The 15,681-nt window shown below is 40.4% G+C and overlaps 1 protein-coding gene across 1 annotated transcript; it reads right to left on the bottom strand.

Annotated features, from left to right (window-relative positions):
• Positions 1 to 1,727: 1,727 nt before the first annotated feature.
• Positions 1,728 to 15,121, bottom strand: CCT2 (chaperonin containing TCP1 subunit 2). The gene is made up of 16 exons (XM_042793096.1): positions 14,977 to 15,121; positions 13,719 to 13,793; positions 13,182 to 13,247; positions 12,976 to 13,087; positions 12,029 to 12,105; positions 10,900 to 11,012; positions 10,144 to 10,346; positions 9,854 to 9,954; positions 9,640 to 9,767; positions 7,551 to 7,654; positions 5,616 to 5,735; positions 4,904 to 5,032; positions 4,707 to 4,810; positions 3,548 to 3,647; positions 2,688 to 2,829; positions 1,728 to 2,032 (listed from the first exon to the last, which is right to left on the bottom strand). Exons 1-16 carry the CDS (start codon positions 14,977 to 14,979, stop codon positions 2,002 to 2,004), a joined length of 1,608 nt encoding a protein of 535 aa, XP_042649030.1. The 5' UTR covers positions 14,980 to 15,121; the 3' UTR covers positions 1,728 to 2,001.
• Positions 15,122 to 15,681: the final 560 nt, after the last annotated feature.

A 15,681-nucleotide genomic window follows, 5' to 3' on the forward strand; every position in this document is an offset into this window, starting at 1 on the left:
TCCAGACTGCAACTCAGACCAGTTCAGATCCCCTTCAAAATTGTCTTTTTTTTAAAGCAAGTTTTGCTTTAAGTGCGTAACACAGAAAAAAAACATCTGGCTCAAAATGAAATTTTTTGCTTTTGATTCCATAGCACGGATCATTAAGTTTGGTAAAAGACAGCTTTTTTTAAAAAATAGGGTGGGGAGGCCTTGGCAGCACAGAGCAGCCCCTGCCCTCTCTGCCTCACTTGTCAAGCTGAGCTGTCTCCCCAGCGCAGCCTGCAGAAGCAGCAGTTGACTTCCCAGAAAAGGTTTGATTCAATGCCAGTTCGTGACTGCTTCATGTCGCTTACATGCTTGAAAAATTATCTGGAAATACATAGACTCTGCTAGCACTTGCTGTCTTGTTAAATGAAGTCTGAATTTGGATCTGGCTGGCACCCATGCAGTGTGCTTACTAGTCATTAAATTCAATAAAGTATACTAGCTTCTTGCCGAGTTAAACCGTCCTTCCTTGGAATTAACCAGATTCTCTCCTTCCAAATTCTTTATCTAACCTTGTTCCAACAAAGTTTCTTCCTACAGAAGAAAATTATTCAGCAGGACAAGAGTTTGGGGCTTTTTTTAACATCCAAGTTCTATGTTTTGTTTCCTATGGAACTGACCTGGTACTTTATTTATCGGAGGGGGTAGGGAAGAAGGTGCCGCTTTCAACTGCTTGTCAAGAGTTTGACTTTAACGCAGCACTCTGCGCAGCACTGTCGCTTTTGGATAGCTGAACAGCTTGTGTTGAGAGTTTGGAGGCACGTTCTGTAAGCAGATTCTCTTCATTTCAGGAAACCTAAGGCAGAAAAATGTCTGCGCAGATACTGTCTTAATTTCAAATTAATCTCCCTGCTTTGGCAGACTTTCGGCCAGTGCTTGCCAAGGTGCTGCGTTACCCGGGGAAGGGCCAGGAGGGTCAGGCCGCCCAGCTGGCAGCTCTCTGCGGGCTCCCGCGCAGACAGCGCCTCCCTTTGTCTCTGCTTATGGTCACCAAGAGTCTGCGTGAAGACTGCTGCAGGCAGCACGGACCTCCTCACCACCCGAGCATAAAGCAGCCAGGCCGATTAAGAAACACACTGCCTCTGCAGCAACTACTGGAATAGGAAAGAGAATATAAAGACAGGCTACAATAGACATGAAAGAGGGGGGGGGAAAGGAAAAAAGACATCACAGTGCAGCCAGTCACATTTTCCACTAACTTCCCTCTGGTTTTAAGCGTCTGAAGTCAGCGCCAGCGCAGTACTTTAGTTAAAAACACAGACTGCTTGGTCCAGGATGTTGACCTCTCTCCCAAACTGCATCTTCCTCTCACCCCCCCCCTCAGCACAAGTCCTACCTACATAAAACGTGTCCTGTAAAAAGCTGGAAAAATCCCTTAAGTTTTACTTCTGGGCATTGACTAAGGCTCCTCTTCAGTTTAACTCTTCCTTTCACCATCAAACAATAAGCAATACTTAGAGCGACCAGAAAAGGGTAACATTTCACTTCAGCAACTCTTTCTAGGATCTCAACTCAAAACCTCTGCAGCCAGGGCTGGAACAATCTGCTCACACTACATGCACCAGGTCAGCCTGAACCAGCAAGCTACACAGACCCGAGAGGTGGCCCTTTGCCTGCCCGGCCACCGCAGGCTGCGGGGGAGCACCACAGCTCTTCCAGTGACACTGCCCTTCTTGGTTCACAGACAAATACACCTTCGATGAATTTGCATTTACTTTTTTATTTCTTCGTATTTTAAGTGGAACCTGGAAAGGAACAGAAGGAACACGGTTGTATAAAGCCCCTGTTTTACTTGAAAGTGATTTCTTCCCCACACTTATAAACTGAAATAAGTTAAACCCAACTGAAGACGGTTATTTCACACCACTGATCTGCTCGTCTCAAGCTTCTGTTCCATAACCTCACAAAAACTAGATCATTAAAAAAATTACTAGGTGAGATCTGGTCCACACACCCTCAGGTACCGAAGAAAATCTAACATGGGCGATGGTCTGGTAGGCGTTTTCTAGGGAGAAAAAGAAAAATCAGAAAATTTTCCTCCCCACACTGATGTCCACCAGCCTCCCCACCCATCCTTATTTTCCATTTTTAGTTGATATTGTGTTCAGTGCTAGCTTTATTTCACAGCACAAAAGGCAGTATCATCTCAAAGCTAACATACCACCTTTGACCATGGTACAAGAACACCCTGAGATTCACAAGACAGTGCAAACTACCTGGTAGTGGGCACAACCACCTGCCTGCAGGTGGCATTTCTTCCCAAACTTTTTCCACAAACATGGGTTTTGTTTTAGCTGCAGATTCTACTTCAGAAGCAGCTGGGCATTTCACTGCTGTTTTTGCCAAAGGAAAAAAACAAGCAGCATGATCCCTTAGATTCTGGCCAGTTGCTTTTGCAGATGTTTTTGTACTATATATGGCACATGAGTAGCTACTGACCCCCAATTAATTAGGCATTACTCAGGCATGCTAATTTAAGCGCACTGATGCTTCTCCTCTGTTCATACTGCTAATGCAAAAAACCCATGTAACATAAACATTAGCATGTCAGATGTCGGTCTTCATTTCAAATAAAATATTTTTAGAACAAGACCTCCCTGCACCGTTACTCTTCCATGAAAGGAGGTTACTCCAGACTACTGTCTATGCTCAGATCATACCTTGGTGCTGCTTTAATAATGTCATCTACACGAAGAATCATTTCTGCTGCTTCCGCTGCACTCAGCAAAACTTGTCTCTTGACTTGGAAACTTTCAGTTACTCCCAAGACTGCCATGTCTCCAATGATACCCTCTTTCATATCTGGAAGAAGAGACATGTAAAGGCGTTGGTTGGGGTTTTGTTTTTTTGGTTGTTGTTTTTTTTTGTGTGTGTGTGGTTTTTTTTTTTTGTAAGCAAATGACAAGAAGCTGACAGTATAGTAGCTTAGTATCAATATGGTTCATTTGAGCAGGGAAGGGAAGTATTTAATAAGTCTTTCACTTCAAGGCCCCTGATTTAAGCCTAGTATCTTGCAATCACATACAAAAAAATAATGATGAAAACTTTACACACTGGGAAGAGGCAACAAGATCCCAGCAGGACTGTCAGCACTACTTACTTAGGTTTATCAACTTCTGAGTTCTCCACAGCTTTTAAGATTTTTTCGGGTGGGGGGTGAGGGGCTGGGGGGTGGGGTACGTGAAGGTCTTCGGTTGTGTTGCGTTCTTGTTTTCAAACCAATACCCTCCTTTTTAAGCTTCATATAACTAGACTCAATATAAATAAGGAGCATGATTTTTTACAATTGGAGATCATCCCCTTCAAAACCAAAACTTTTTACTCTATTGTGAAAAGTCTGGCAGCATGATAAAGGAATGTAACATTGTATGCCTACATTCTCTGCAAAGCAAACAGAAATCAACATACTCAGTTCTTCCAGCTGAACATACCAGTGACAAACAGATGTGACCAAGTTTAATAAGTCTAATTGCCCTCCTGAAGAGCAATCCAGCAAAAGCAGCAATACAAAGCCCCTCACCAAGTCCGTAAGTAGTCCTCCCTTCACTGTGAGCAGCTCGGAGCTGAGCAACCAAATCCGCACTGTCATAGCCAGCATTATCAGCTATTATTGTTGGGATCTAAGGGGATAAACACAGGTTGTTTTTAATTAATGCAGGGATTGATCCCTAGTAAACATGAGACACACTGTGATATTGCTAGTTTACTATTCAGTTTCAAGAAGAGGAAGTTTCAAAAACGTGGCAGATGATCTGTTACAGTGCAGATAGGAAGAAAGAAAGAAAAAAAAAAAATCAAACTACCTTTCTAAGGATTTCAAGACCCTGTTATAAGACAGTAGCTGACAGAAGTGTGTTAACAGATTTGTCAGTTCATTTTACATAGTAGAAAAAAATATGTAGAAAAAAATGTCCCTATCATTTCAGATTACAACTGGAGAAATGGTTTAATTTTAAAAACATAAGCTTGCTGGTAAGCATTAACTACCAGATCATTCTGTTTGCTGTTTAAGTGAGAGCAGTGCAAACTGCACGTGCTGAATGAAGAGGTAATGCCAACTCTTACCATGCTCTTTAATTTAATTTTCTCGGGAGAAATGTTTTCCTATGGTCTTTCATTTCCTAAGAAACGTATTCCCTAATTTAAATTACAGGAAGGCAATTTTTCTCAAATTGACATTCTGTTAGCACACTAATATTTTATAAACATTTCTTGTGATACTCATATCCTAGTAAAATGCAATCTCTGATGCAAATCTACAAACTTCTAGCTAGTACTAGAGCATGAATAAAATCAAATAGCACTAGAGTATCAACAGAACAAAAAGGCTGCTCTTTTCTACATCAGTTGTCAACTGAATAAGCTGGAGATTTTTATGTGCTATTTCTGCTGCACCTTTAAACTGGCAGGTAAGAGGAGCAAGAACTAATTGGAAGAGGGCTAGCATATGAACATCCAGAATTCTGTAAGATGCAGAATTAAAACAAAATACTTTTCTTCTAAGACAGAAAGCAGTATCTTTTTCCTCCCCTTTGTTCACCCAAAATGTGTTGCTAAATTTCACTTTACTTTTAGAAAACCAAAACTTTGAAAGAGAAGCAACTATCTGATGACAGAAGTTAGTAAACAGTGAAACTTTATGACTAGAAATCCAGCAACCTGATTAAACAAAAACGTACCATTCGCAAAGCCTTAGCAAAGGACTCCATTGCAACAGACTCCTTGCCAGGTGTTCTGATAGCAAGTTCTGCAACAGCGTTAGCCATCAGCATCTCTGAACAACCTGTCCAGTGAAGACACACAGATGTTTTATATCTGACTTGAACAGCAATACAAAATGTGTATCATGTACTAAGCATAAGAATCTAATACTCACCTCCACCATACACAGTTCTAGTGTCCTTCACGGTCTGGGCAAGAACACAGAGAGCATCATGCAAAGACCTCTCTGCTTCATCTAGAATCTGCTGTGTTGCTCCACGCAAAACTATGGTGCAAGCTTCACCTAAAGAGCACAAATGCCAAAAGATTTAAAAAATAAACCAAAGACACAAAAAGAGGCTATAGCAAAGCATTTGTAATGGTTTTGCTATCACTGCAGTCAAGCTTTACACAGATCATTTTTGGGGGGAAAAGCAAGCATGATGGCATTCCACAGGTAGAATGAAGCGATGTACACTATGCTATTGCTTTTATCAATGAACTGGTCCACACCACCTTATTTAATTTAATAGAAAATCAGTGTTATCTCAAAACAACCCATGGGAAACTTACCCTATTAGCATTTACTAGAAAAAGCTCTCAAATTCTTCAATTATGACATGCTGCTACTTTTCTTGTCAATTTAATCTCCTAAAGCAGACATTTTGCTTCCCATCCTTACAAATGTTTATGTTCATTTATCTAACATTAAACATAGGTACTTTCAACCACGAACATACATCTTTGCAGGATTTTTACCAAAGACCAAGTCTTTAATAAAAATGGTTACAAGAATCCTTACAACATTCCAGTGCCCTTCTGGTAACTGAACAGCATTAGCAGAGGGTTAACAAACTACCACATGCCATTAGTGGAAAAACACTCACCCATTGCCACTCCAGAGAAATGAATGAGTTTATCTTCTCCAATCATGACTTCTTCAATAAGCTTGCAGCTTCCTAGTTTTACTAGCTCAGGGTGATCAAAGGTTGATGCAATTTCACCACCTACAAATTTAAGGTCACACAGAAGTCAAAGAACTCGTGATGAAAGCACCCATTCAGGAAAGGTCAAACCAAGGAGGGGGAAAAAAAAAATCTTAAAAAAAAATCATCTTCATAAATGCTCCAAAATAAATTCAAATTAACACTACTGATAAGCCACATTTTTCCAATGGCACCAGAAACCTTTCACTGATGTTGACAAGTCCTTAAAACACCAATGTTTTCTTTCACATCACAAGAACTACAATAGATGTAATGCTTTTGAATTCTGTCTGGATAAGAGCCTAAATATACTTCACCAGCATAATAAAGTAAATCTATTTCAAGTTTTAATAGTATTTACTGATAAAAAGTACTCATAAAATACTAAATCAAGTATGTTATGTTTCTAAACTTGAGCTTGTGCCAGTATTCATTTTGCCTGCCTGACAACAGCTGAGAACCACTGGCCACCACTCTCCTGGGTCGTGAGTCTCGTGCCATGTCACAGCAGCAGTATCGTGCAGTATTTCTAAAGTCCCACATCGTAAACAAAACAGATATTACAAAGACCAAAATGTCTCTGAATGGAGTATGGTTCTAGTACTTTGTTCTTCCCATTAGAAAACCATTTACACATATTTACTCCCAATGTATGCTCAATTATTCCACATTAGCTTGCAGCACTGCTGTAGTTGTAGTGGTACAAGGAAAGACAAGATTTGTAGTAAAGAGTTTGTGCTGACTAAAAGCTTGTCTTTTTTTCAGCTATACTATTCGATCCAATGTGGTCTGATATGGTCCACTTGCTCTGCTTACGAAGTCTGCTTTGAATTTGTTCCAGAACAAAACCAATGTTCCTCTCAATCAAGTGTTTGCCTGTGTCAGTGTGCCCAGACAGTTATACACAACTGCTACTTTAGTTTTGCTAAGCTAAACAAGTCAGTAGCTTTTCCCTTCTCCCTGCAAAGCCAATTCTCCATTCTCCTGATCACTTTCATAATCAACTTTTTATGATGTGCCAGTTAACTATCTCTAACTTCAGCAATGTGAATCATCTCTGGCATTCCAGACGTTTCATTATCATGAGTTAATCATTAGTTATTAGTTAGTTCATTAGAGTCACATTTCACTGACCACTACTAAAAATATCCAGGTCATTCATGTTATTTGAGGTCCACCCCAGATTTATGACACAGGTCCACATTTTTAACAAAGGCTGACTCTTCAGTCTTTTCTGTTATTACAATCAAACAATAGCCATTTATAACAAGATGGTATTAACTTGTGGATTCATCATCTTACTCTTTCTATTACTAAGTTTCATCGTTTCCCTAGAAAATAAACTTTTCAAAAGTTTATCAGCTTAATTAACTGAAAATATTTTTAAAATATGAAAGAAAATTACTAACTGGCACTAACTGGCTAAATTATATTCTACCATTAGCATTATGATCCTTTATTTACAGCTGCTAGAGAAGAAAAAGTATATTTAAATCATTATGCTGAAAGGATTCAGAATCAGAACAGACATTTTACATGTGAAGTGTAAAATACTGAAGACAAACTGAGTTACTGGCTTCTGAAAAAATACTGACAGTTATATAGCAGTTGATAAATCAACAAAGTAATTTCAAAGTTTGCAATGGCCAATTTTATTGCATCTTCCATATACGTTTGTATTTAAGTACTCTAAAACAAAGCTTATTTGGGGTACTTTTCACATTCACAGATGTGCATAATAGTAAAAAGTACAAACTAGGTAATCAAGCATTAACAATTACTGAAGATTATATAACGTGACTCCCCCAGTTTCATATGACAAGGTACTCTGCATACCTGTAACAAGAGCCAGACGTTCGACACCAGCAAAGTCTGCGTGTTCAATAGCCATGACGCCAGCAGCTCCAAAGAGCTGCTCAGGGTAGTTGTAGATCAACTGTCTACAATTAAAACACAGGCACATCTTCCCATTACACACAGAGCAAACCTTATAAAATACCAGAGTCAACAAAGGACATCCAATTCTCAATAGCATGGACATGCAACAAGATTTCTGAAAGCTACAGAAGCAGCCAGCATGTGAGGCACTTGTCACATACAGAATGTTACACCACAGAGAAGCAAATGCAGTGACGGGAATAACATACAAAGCTAAAAACAAAAATAAAAATTGCTTTACATTCCAAGTCCTTTGACCCAAAGTGCCTGCTGGGCACTTAACCACCTATTCTAGTAGAGCATGCTAGAGCAACATGTGAAATAACATCTTTAGTTCCTTCACCAATACAAAATCCGAACAGTAGACAACTCTATGGGAACAATAGCTGGCCAGTCTTGTAACATATACATACTACTTTCTGTAGTCTTCTATTTGTGCTCCCTTATTAATATGTATCCCACTCGCACTAGAACAAAGCAGTCATCTAAAGCTGAATGGTCAGTGGCCATTCAGGAGTGCTATGCCAGTTTATTTTTCCCTTCCAGTGACAGATTCAGTGTTGTAGAGATTCAGGAAGAGCTGGGAGATGCCATCTCGGTCAAAAAAGATGTTTCCAATCTATCTTCAAAGAGACAACTGGTGCTGCTGGGTATGTGCAAAGAAGGTTCTTCCTACTCTGGATCCATATGGCCTTGACCTTTGCTGAGCACCTCCTCAGCTGTATTTAACTGGCTAACATTTACAGTATTGGATGTGAAGTGGATCTACAGTATGCCTGTAAGCAGAACTCAATTTTATCAGGGAGTAAGTCTGAAAAAGTCAACCTAACTGGAATACCACTAGCCTGGCTGCAGTGACTGCCTACCACCTGAGCTTCTGTAGGGCAGCTACCCGAGTTACAAGCAGACTGGATAGCAGCGATGGAGTTAAGAATTATTTTTCTGCATACTTCAAAGGATTCCTCCATCAATTTGCCAACAGGACTCCCGAGTCTAGGACTCTGTATCTGCACCATGTCCGCCAAACAGAACACTCATTTTACCTACACTAGAAGGTATGTGAAACATGACCTAGACAGAGGGCCTATGAGATTCGTCAGCCTGTCAGTGGTTTTTACACGTTTAACAAACTTTGAAGGCAAGTTATAAGATGCACTATGTCCTGAGACAGTAAATATTTGCTACTGTGGAAAACAGTGTTACTGCAACAACTCCTATCCTTCAGTGTAGTAGCAGCTTATCAGCTTCCTAGCAGACCATGTCATGTGCTGAACCACCAGGTGTCAAGCTGCTCATATGTATGGCAGTTTCACTCAAATGAGAATTACTGAAAGGCAGAAGCATTTTTCATCATTAAAAAACTGAATGCTTTTTTTGCACTGTGTCAGTTCAGGAGAGAAGCGTGCTGCTAACAAAAATAAGTAACTTGGATTGTGACATCTCTTAAATGAAAATGCTTATTTTTCATACTTTCAAAGATGTGTATAAAAGGCTCATGAGAAGGAGCACAGAGGCCTTTCAAACACTCCTGAATCTGGAGCAATACTCCAGCACCAGCATTTTAAGGCAGGAAAAAACATAGCTGGTTCAATCTGAACTAGATGCATTCAGCAGCTCAGACTCTTTCAGCAACATTTTCCCCCCAAAAGGGGGCATATGGACATGGACAATGCTGCTGCTATTCGTAACTAAGTAAATCTGTTAGCATAAAACCACAGTGACATTGCTTGAACCAGACTGAAACATGGATCCCTGATTAAGTAACATCACTTCTTCGCCTTTAAAATAAGAGAACAGGTGGGAGGGAGACATGGTGCACAAGAAGCACAGAAAAAAACAATGACCTCACTGAAGTGACTAAATTAAGCTTTAGGGAGGATCATCTCATTTTACAGATACAGGCATAAATAATGTTCTTCACACTCACAGTATTAACATCTTTCGAACTGCATTTTAAACTCTACTGCTTTTCCCTGACAATACATACCTGTTAATAAAGCAGTTTATTCCATGCTTAAGAATACGCTCTACCTTCTCCTTCATTTTTTCTTTTTCTGCCTGTTCTATTTCTGCTACCTTTGCTGTAGAGTCCACTCTAACGCGGGAGCCAAAAATCTAAATCAAAGAAAACAAAGACTTCAATCTAAAAAGGAATTCCATTTACAAAAACATCATTTCACAACAGTAGTTCTGTCACATACCTTAATCTTGTCTGTATCCATACCAGTATTTGCAATAAGAATCTTTGCATTTTCAATTCTTTTTGGCTGATTTACACCAATCTTCTTGTCGAGTAAAAAGCCTGCAGTAACAAAAAGGTCTTGTAAGACTTCATACTGAAAAAGGAAAACAATCCATTTACAAAGACTCCTCGTGTTTATTATTCAATTTAATAACACAGCAATGTTTCCTAGAACAAATTTGTACAGATGTGTAACTTTTAACAGCTTCATTTCTCAAGCACGCTTACAGCCAACATACAACAACTCACCTTCATCTAAGTAGGAATCAGCCAAACTTCCACCAAGTTTCTTAATGATGTGGATAGCCTCCAAATTACCAGAACCTTTCAACCGAAGAACAGCTTCGACAGCTAGTTTGACAAAGTGATCTTTATGATGAGTAAGTAATTTTGATGAAAGAGTCGTTCCAGCAATGTTCATCAGGTCTTCACGGAACTTCACTTCATCATCACTAAAATAAAAGTCAGTACAGTTGAAGTGGAAAGTCTGAAAGCCTTAACTATCGTTAACCTCTCGCTGCGAGTCTCTCCGCGCTTCTTCTAGCCCGGTTCTATGTGTAGCATATTCCATTTTGAGGGATGCTACACAGGATCCCTCCAGTGTCCCTGAATACAACCTTCCTTTTGAAATACAAGCTCAATTAGAAGAACATTTGCAATCAGCTTTAGAAGGCCTGTGCTCTCAAAGTGGTGCCTAAAGAAAATAGTCATATTTAAAATCAGGGTATGAAAACTGAAGTAACAGGTCAGATTTTTGTTCTAGGGAGCAAATTATTGCTCATATTTTGTTTCTGCACATCATAAGTTATTTTAAATAACTTCATAAAGCTTCTGTGTTTCATCTAAACAAAAAGCAGTCTTTCTTTTCTTAACTGTTAAAATTCATAAAATCAGCCTTTACACTACTTAAAAGAGATCAAAGAATTTCCCAATGGTATATAATTCTCACTGATGTTTTAAACTTGACTGGTTTATAAAGTGTTACTGCAAATGTACATTACTAACCCATGATCCACAGCTGCTTTCAAAAGTGCCTCTCTTGAAGCTTTTGTGGCTGCTCTCCAGCCTGCAATGATGGTCTGAGGATGAATCTTCTTTGAGATCAGTAATTCTGCCTCCTATTTAAATGAAATTAATGATTAGTTTTTTCTCAGAGGTATATTTACACTAACTAGGAAAGACAATTCCAAGTAATCAGAAAATTCTGAACAGCAGTAAAAGCCAGAGAGCTATAACAATGAAATGAAAGTCATCCTACTGGCAGGGTTTTTTTGCCAATCTAAGCAAATATGATTTGTCCTTGGAATATGGTCAAGAAATTTTAATTAAAAAAAAAAAATTCCTACTACTTAATATGAATAGCAATCAGACATGTAATTCAAAATAGCAGTCTTTCACTTCATGTTTGAGATGTCTCCTGTTCACTTACAGCTGCAATTTAAAGTGTGGTTGGAAAAAAAAAAAAATATAACCCTCCAACCTCCCGTTTTGCGAGGAACTTGGCAAGCTGATGGATCATTTCTCAGATGTTCTTGATCACAGTTCCTGGATCTGAGATGATTAGATTTACTGGCACAGCTCTGCTAACAAGAGTTCCTCACTTCTGAAGACTCCTTCACAGTCATTTCAGATTTAAAGTTTGGCAATGTAAACTCTGTACGTAGATTTTAAGGGAACAGCATGAATTCAGGTCTTGTGCACACAAGAACAGAATTTAACATGTCTTGGTTTTTTTCCTCATTAATGTTACGAAAAGAATTTCAGAGGACTGAACCTCACAACCAAGCAGTGCTGCATGCTGCCCAGTGCAACATCCACAAAGTGATCTGTGACAGGGTGATAAATGGCTGTTTCACTTGCATAATGTAATAAGTGAAAATAATTTTCTAAAATGTACATAATTAAAATACTAGGGAATTTATAAATTAAAAAATGAGGAATATAGCTTAAAGTAAAAACTGATGATGCGGTATCTAAGGGTGTTTTTTTTCCCTATGAATTTCAACAGTAACAGAGCAAGGTATCCCTATGGTTTGGGAGCCCTCTTCATAAACATCAAGTAACACATCCCTTATTGGTATCACAGGAGTACATTGCCAAATAAAAACACATCTGAAAAACTGTAATACATCACCCTCAGTAATTCAGCTGCCAACACTGTGACAGACGTAGTTCCATCACCAACTTCATCATCTTGAACCTTTGACATATCTAAAGAAAGAAGCCACTGCATTAATGTTTTGATTCAAAACACCATGCTCACCAGTACCAGCTCTACATACAAATATTATTATCTTACATCAGTTTGGAGAAGAAAAAAAAGAGTTTTACTCCTCTATAGTTTAAAGAGGTCATTCTAAGTCACAGAAAAGCCTGAGATGCAAATCAAATTCATCACCGTCCAAATTCCTGCACTTCATTTGCAGCCTACACACCAGTTCCAGTCTGGCGATGGTCAAGAGCTACTCTCTCCTCATTCCTAAAAACAGTCATCAGAAGGAAGCAGGGCCAGATAGAAGCTCTAAGCTATACACACAGGACCACAGAATATAATAACCAAGTATGCCCCATGAACTGTTGATAAACAAGGTCCCAGCAAACAAAATCATCATGAATCTTGACATCAAATTGTTCAGGGTCCTGCTTGTCACTAGAGCTGAATCACTGCTCACACTAAGGCAGCTGATCACAGAGGTAAAACTCTGTCCAGAGTACAACACTAAGTGATAAAAAGATTTAAATCAGGAAGAACCAGAGAGAACCTCTGTACCCCAGTAGACTTCTGTTCCAAATTTTCCCAGGATAAAAAAAAAAAAAAAAAAAAAAGAGAGGGCACATATCTGAATTTTGTCCCTTTTGACTCTTGGGGCAAACGAGAGTTGAAGGAAAAAGAGGAGATACCAGAACAGTTTGGCAAGAGCAGCATATACTTGAGTTTTACTTTTGCAGAGTTCCACAACTCTTGCAACACACTGGCCTCCTTACTTCAGGAATTCTGTTCCTTCTCCCTTCACTTTTTCACACTATTTGAAGACTACTGTTCTAACAACAAATAAAAATGATAGGCTGTTAACAACTCACCAACCAAGACCTTGGCAGCTGGGTTGTCAACTCCAATAGCTTTCAGGATGGTTGCACCATCATTGGTAACTGTTACCGTGCTATCTCTTCCAGTACTCAAAAGAATTTTGTCCTGCAAGATACAAGATTTAAAATGTTTAAAACATACTGTAACTGTTAAAACTAAATTAACATATACGACCACTAAGAACTTGCAGCTGCCTTACCATGCCTTTAGGCCCCAGAGTGCTCTTGACCAGATCACCAATAGCAATGGCACCAACAAAGGATGACTGAAATGAAAGCAAATACACCTTAGAAGAGGATTTATTTGCACTTTAATACAAGAGGCAGATACTAGCTCCTAACTTCCAAGGGGATAACTTAACCCAATCTTTCCATAGCCACACTCCTTTCAACAGTCTGGGTCCAAGTTTCTCAACTGCTACATTTTGGTAATCAGATCAAGTATACTTAATTCTCACGAAAGCCACAAAAGCCTGTCTCACAGCCAAAAGAAATGCCTTCCAATGAACATCAATCTTCTGAGCTAAGGTACTTAGTTTCTGAACACTTATGAGCAGTTTCTCTAAGCGTTAGTATTAACAATGCTCCTTCTACCTTCTGTTCACAGACATGCAACAAGAAAAAAACAGTGAGACAGACCAAGTTCCACATCAAAATAACTGAAAGTACTTTCAACAGTAGAAAAGACAAAGTTTAATTACCCCAAATATTACAGTTTCTTTGAGAATTAAACTTACCAACCGAGCCGTTTCTGCCTTTTCTTCATCTGCACCTGCCTTGAAAATGTTCACAGGAGCAAGGGAAATGGATGCCTGAACCAGAGTTAACACAAGAATATCCCTTTAGCTTTAATAAAGCAACACATTTTAAAAGCAAATCCCTGACACAAGCTTAGGAGTTTTTTTATTACTAAAACGATTAATTTGTATACTCCATTTGGTTTTGATAAAAAATATATTCAAGATAGATTTTTTTAAGAAGGACTCAAGGTGAATTTATCTTGCAATCCCTTTATCACATGAAGAAATTACAGAATTGATTGCACTCTACTCCTACAGGCTGCATACCCGATTCTCCGATACAATCTCTGCGCCTGACAGGTCATTACCAGTCCCTTACTTCATGGCAATGTGTTGCTGTTCTGCATGGCTAACCATCAGAGACAGACAACTGCAAGATAGGTACCACCAGCAGAACCTAAAAAAATGTACTTACCGAGTGCACTGGGGCTTTAATATTTTAGTGTTTGCGCTGAACTGTCATCTTTTTTTTTTTTCCATGCAAATTCATTATATTAGTTATAGATGTACCATATATAGAGATATCAGATATTTATATATCAGATATGTATATATGTATCAGAATACATGCCATTATAATACAATATATATATATACACACAGAAATAATACTTTTAAGGAACTCCAGAACTTAAATGAATTAGTATAAAAAGAACAAATGAATCAACCCTCTTCGGAGCGTTCCGTGACTTTTCACTTCGCTGCGTGCTCAACACGCCATTTCTCTACCAGTTTCACGAAGCCCATTCATCCCACCACGTCTCAGAGAGGAAAAATCCCAAGGGAGCGGCAGGAGACGCCGCCGAGCACCGGGACCACCGGGACCACCGGCGAGCCGCCCCTCAGGCGGGGGGGGGTTGGCAGGCGCCGCCTCCCCGCGGCCGCTGGGAACTGATCTGAGGGAAGCCGCGGCCTCCCTCCCGCCTCCCGCCGTGCCACGGACGGGCCCGGCCGCTCCCAGAGCGGGGAAAAGCCGTGTGGGCGCCGACGGCGGGGCCGGGAACCGCGCAGGGTTTCCCCCCCCACACACACCACCGCAGGCCCGGCCGCGCCCTAACGGACCCTCCTCGCGCGCGCTCTAGAACCTTCCACGCACAACGCGCCGCCGTCGCCACCTCCCCCCCACGCGAGGGCCGCAACCGCCGCCGCACAGAGCGAGGGGGAAGGGACGCGCCGTCCGCGCCGCGCCGCTCACCATGCTGCTGCCGCCGCCGCCGCCGCCGGTACCGCCAACCGCCTCCTCCGCTACAAACCCACGAGCTGCGAGCGGAACTGGCGTCAGCGGAGCCGCCGCTTCCGGCGCCTCACGAGGAGGCGGTGCTCGGTCCCGGAAGGGGAACCGCCATTTTTTTTTTTTTTTTTTTTTTTTTTTTTGAATGAGTTCTAGGGCTCGGAGACCTGTTGTCTCTTCCCCTGTTCTGCGTAATGCAGACCTTTCTCTGCGGAGCTGTCGTCTAGGCGCTTGCTCTCCTATACAATTTCGGTACAAAATTATTTACGCCTCGGCGAAGGAGTTCGTAGTTGCCCCAGTTTAATTTCATCACGTTCCTGGAGGTCACTTCTCTAACCGGTCAAAGCAATTTTAAACTACCGCTCCTGGCCTCCAGTGCGCTTGCCTCCCATTTATCTATTACAGCATCCACATCGCCAATCCAAAGCGGTGAACAGGAGATAGCGCCAGCACAATCGAACTCAATACACTCTTCATTTCAGTATTAAAAAATTAGTAACTATTCTTCTGGCAGCTTTACAGCTGTGAAACCCCACCCAAGCCTTGTTCTGTAGCTGCTTTTTGTGAGACCCCACCCAAGCCTTGTTCGGTTGCTGTTTTTCCTCTGGACAAAAAGCCTTGTAGTTACCTACTGTTACAAAAAAAAAAAAAAAAAAAAAAAAAGTGAAT

This window comes from Tyto alba, unplaced genomic scaffold (assembly GCF_018691265.1).
Source record: "Tyto alba isolate M040663 unplaced genomic scaffold, T.alba_DEE_v4.0 Super-Scaffold_2, whole genome shotgun sequence".
NCBI lineage: Eukaryota > Metazoa > Chordata > Aves > Strigiformes > Tytonidae > Tyto > Tyto alba.

Excerpts from the sequence above, each read along its gene's own strand:
- CCT2 (XM_042793096.1), bottom strand. Across the intron at positions 12,106-12,975 it reads AGCTGCCAAGGTCTTGGTTG|ATATGTCAAAGGTTCAAGAT; the intron begins GTGAGTTGTTAA and ends TTCTTTCTTTAG. Across the intron at positions 5,033-5,615 it reads TTTCTCTGGAGTGGCAATGG|GTGAAGCTTGCACCATAGTT; the intron begins GTGAGTGTTTTT and ends TGTGCTCTTTAG.